The 2317-nt window shown below is 50.2% G+C and overlaps 1 protein-coding gene across 1 annotated transcript in view; it reads right to left on the bottom strand.

Moving 5' to 3' along the window:
- Positions 1-2317, bottom strand: part of LIFR (LIF receptor subunit alpha) — a 57659-nt gene that overhangs the window by 20175 nt on the left and 35167 nt on the right. Inside the window, exon 13 of the mRNA XM_045285254.1 lies at positions 2170-2314. Coding sequence (XP_045141189.1) covers positions 2170-2314 — 145 coding nt within the window. The remainder of the gene's footprint in view (positions 1-2169; positions 2315-2317) is intronic.

Below are 2317 nucleotides of genomic sequence, written 5' to 3'. Positions count from 1 at the left end.
GGCTCCAGGTTCCAGCAGCTCCGCCTCCTCTTTCTTTTAAGGAAAAGCCCCACCCCGGAGGCGGGCTGACGGGGATTCTGGGTGGCCAAGAGGCAGGGTAGGGAGGAGGTGAAGTGCTGAAACTCAGGGCAGCTGTAGTAGGGTGGGACCAATGTGGGCAGCACGGAGAGAGAGTCCACAAAAGCTGCTCTCAGGTTCCTGGGCAACGCTGCTGTGGAGTGACTGTCGGGAAGCCGAGGGAAGCCGGGCCTGCGGTGAGCTTTGTTTTCCCTTCCGGCCAGCTCTCAGCCAAGGCCATTAGTGAGGCCCAGGCCGGCAGTGAGAAGCGTGGCCCAAAGGAAGGGAAATTTCCCACAGCAGCAGAAGGAAAGGCCCAATTTCCATAAGTGAATTATATTTCTTTACAAGGGTCCAGTAAGTTGAAGGCTTACAAGGTTTTTTTTTAGCAGAATTTACGTTTATAAACCAACTACTATGGGAAGAAATCCAACCATTTGACTTAGAATGTAGAAGACTGGATATAAGAGCTCTGGCTCAAGATTGTTAAAGCCACACCAGGTGAGCGTGCACTCAGGCTGTCGAACCTGAGCCCTGAGAGACCCTTAAGGAACAGTGATTTGCTCCGGGCTTAGGAGAGGGTCAGAAAGCTGATGACCAGCTCCCCCGACAGTCTCCAAATTGGAAAAGTACGGTTATGCAGGTCTTGAAAGAAGCCCAGGTAGCTTAGTGGATTAGCTGTCAAGCTGCTAACTGCAAAGTTAGCAGTTCGAAACCATCAGCCAGTGGGGAGGGTGGAGGGGGGGGGGAGATGAGGCCTTTGGCTCCAGTAAAGACTTACAGCCTCGGAAACCTGCCCTGTGGGCACACTATGCGCCAGACCTGACTAGATAGCACTGAGGTGCAATAGCTCTTGAATGGAATGGCAGCAGCAGGGCTACTGCCGCCTACCCTTGAGAAAGCAATAGAATACCTTATTTCTATGCCCTCCTGTCACATTCTTCTTTGACCAGTCTAAAATGGAGAGAAGCTGTGGGCTTTGCTCTAACCCTCACCCGCCTGTGTCTGCTACATCATAGCCGTGGGGCCCTGTCTCAGCATGCACTGCTCCAGGGGTGCTGGGTCAGCATCCTGCCTCTGCCTCCAAGATGCACGGTGCTTTCCGCCCAATCCCCCTGCAACCGGCAGAAGTGCAGCAAAGAGCCCGTTCAGTAACCAGCAAGAAGGAACTGCCTCACACAGGAGCTGACAAGGCAGCTACCTCAAGGGCTCTAACTAACCGATTGTTCTCCCCCTTGGAGTGAGTGTTGATTTACAAAAGTGCTCCCATATTGGGACTGGACGGCCAGGCGGGGGAGGGAGGATGGGGAAAGCTCTAGGGAGGAGGAAATGGCTATTTAAAACTCATGACTCAGAAGTCCACCAAGAGAGACATGGAGGAGGTAATCCATAAAGTTATAAGTGACACCACCGTTTGTTATTTTTAGTTTACTTTGGACTTAATTTAGAATGGTGGAAGGATGTCTTTATTAGTAACGAATTTCTTAGCATAAAGCTCCCATTTGAAAAGTCTTTTCCTGACAGTTGTCGAAATCACCTAACTGACACAGCATAATCACATTGACTCTTGAAGTGCTGACTCACAGCTGTTTTTGAATTCACCGGTAAAAGAGTTCTTTGAGTAGCATCTGCCCTCGACCACGACCACCTCTAACATTAGGTGATAATGTAAAAGGGAAGAGGCGCCCTGGTGGTGTAGTGGTTACACACTGGGCTGCTAACAGCAAGGTTCTAGAGGTTCGAAACCACCAGCCACTCCACAGGAAAAACTCCCATAAAGAGTTAGTCTTGAAATCTCCACAGGGGCAGTTCTACCCTGTCCTATAGGGTTGCTAGGAGTCAGCATCAACTCAATGACAGTGAGTCTGAGTTTTTTGTTTTGTTTTGTTTTGGGTAATGGAGACAGTCTTTATGTTACCCATCAGGGGAGCTGCTCTCTGTCAATAGAACATCAGACAAGTTGCCTTGCTTGTGCCTCTGGACCTGCCAGCAGCAGCTGCCAGCAGCAGCTAGGGAGATCAGGAGACTGCTGACACAACACAGTACCCTCACCTTCCAAACCTCTCCCTTCAATTCCTCATTCCTGTTTGCTATAGGACCCCAGGGACTCACCATTAGGAATCTCCATACTAGCAATCTTGGAAGGTGGGGACGAACCGACAGAGTTTTTTGCGACCACACTGATGACATAGTCATTTCTGTCCAGCTGTATTTCTGCTCTGTGTTGACGATCGGGAATCTCAGAAAGGGACAGGGTTTC

Source organism: Echinops telfairi, unplaced genomic scaffold (genome assembly GCF_000313985.2).
Source record: "Echinops telfairi isolate 266 unplaced genomic scaffold, ASM31398v2 ScPeMD7_7469;HRSCAF=8507_1, whole genome shotgun sequence".
Lineage (NCBI taxonomy): Eukaryota > Metazoa > Chordata > Mammalia > Afrosoricida > Tenrecidae > Echinops > Echinops telfairi.
The sequence above is the reverse complement of the archived record's forward strand: the minus strand, read 5'-3'. Positions and strand labels throughout refer to the sequence as shown.